General features: G+C 52.8%; 1 protein-coding gene across 1 annotated transcript; it reads left to right on the plus strand.

Moving 5' to 3' along the window:
• LOC310864667 (N-acetyllactosaminide beta-1,3-N-acetylglucosaminyltransferase 2-like) lies at positions 1 to 1,457 on the plus strand. Its single transcript, XM_083773370.1, has one exon. The coding sequence runs from the start codon at positions 62 to 64 to the stop codon at positions 1,451 to 1,453; it is 1,392 nt and encodes a 463-aa protein (XP_083629496.1). The 5' UTR covers positions 1 to 61; the 3' UTR covers positions 1,454 to 1,457.

The following is a 1,457-nucleotide window of genomic DNA, read 5'->3' on the forward strand; positions in this document are numbered from 1 at the left end:
CAAAGGGCCACTGGTTTGCTGGGGACTCCACATCTGGTGACAACTGAAGACAGCTCTCTGGATGTTATCCAGAGTCTGGATCACCTCTTTGTCTGGATCACCTCGCTGGATGTTGTCTCCCAATTTGTTCAATTCACTACTTGGCATTGGCAATATGTTGTCAAAGAGGCGCCTTAAAATGGCCGTTGCCATAGCAATCCTGACTGGTTTGTTTTGGTACGTAGTCACTCCCATCCTCAACCAGCAAATGGTCTACAGTCATTACAGTCGCAATGCTCCAGCCGAAGATGTCACAATATGGCACAATGACACCCCCACCACCAGTCACACCAGTCACGCGACTCACACCCCAGCAACGCCGAAGGTGGTGAGGAGGGACTACCTGCCGGACGTGCTCAATTTGTCCATCTCTGACGCCTTCATAAAGGCGATTCCCCAGAACGGAGCTTACTGGAACCGCCTGTTCCACACCATTCTCAAGGGAATGGCCGAGGGGGAAAACAAAATCAGAAATCAGAGTTGGCCCCATTGCAGGGAATCGAGTCACGAGGTCCTGCTGACCAACGTGCACGACTTCAATGCCTACACGGAAGTGGCAAAGGACTTTGTGCGGGGCATGGACTGCAAATCTCCCCCCATCCTGATGGATCAGCCCGACAAGTGCAGGTCGGGGGACGGGAAGACCTTCCTCCTCTTCGCCATCAAGTCGTCTCCTTCCAACTTTGCCCGGAGACAGACCGTGCGGGAGACCTGGGGCAAAGAGGGGGTCTACGAGGGTGGACTGAGAGTGCGCACGGTGTTTCTCCTGGGCAGCTCGTCGTCGCTCGACGACCCCGACCTCAGACAACTGCTGGCGTTCGAGGCACGGGTCTTCAGAGACGTGCTTCAGTGGGATTTCAACGACTCTCTTTTCAACCTGGCCCTGAAACAACACATGTTCTTCAAATGGACGCAGATGAACTGTCCTCACGTCTCGTTTGTGTTCGACGGGGACGACGACGTGTTTGTCCACACCCGACAAATACTCGAGCACGTAAAGTCTTTGGACCCTACTCAGGCCCCTCGTGCCTATATCGGACAAGTTCTCACTGGCGCCTGGCCAATTCGGGACCCTAAATCTAAATACTATGTTCCTATTAGCTTCTATGACGGCCCGTACCTTCCTTATGCAGGAGGAGGTGGCTTCCTGTTTTCGGGTGCCTTGCTAGAATCCTTGTATAATGTTTCATATGCCATCCCTTTCTTTCCCATCGACGACGTCTTCATTGGAATGTGCTTCAGCGCAATAGGAGTCTCGGGCGTGAGACATAACGCCTTCCGGACCTTTGATATCAGGGTGGAAGATCGCGAGAACATCTGTGTGCACAAAGAACTGCTTTTGGTTCACCAGCGCAGCACACAGCAGATTAAGAAGCTGTGGAGGGGCATTAACAACCCAGATTTGAGATGTTGACCGT

This window comes from Protomyctophum parallelum (assembly GCF_964188405.1).
Source record: "Protomyctophum parallelum genome assembly, chromosome: 9".
Classification (NCBI taxonomy): domain Eukaryota; kingdom Metazoa; phylum Chordata; class Actinopteri; order Myctophiformes; family Myctophidae; genus Protomyctophum; species Protomyctophum parallelum.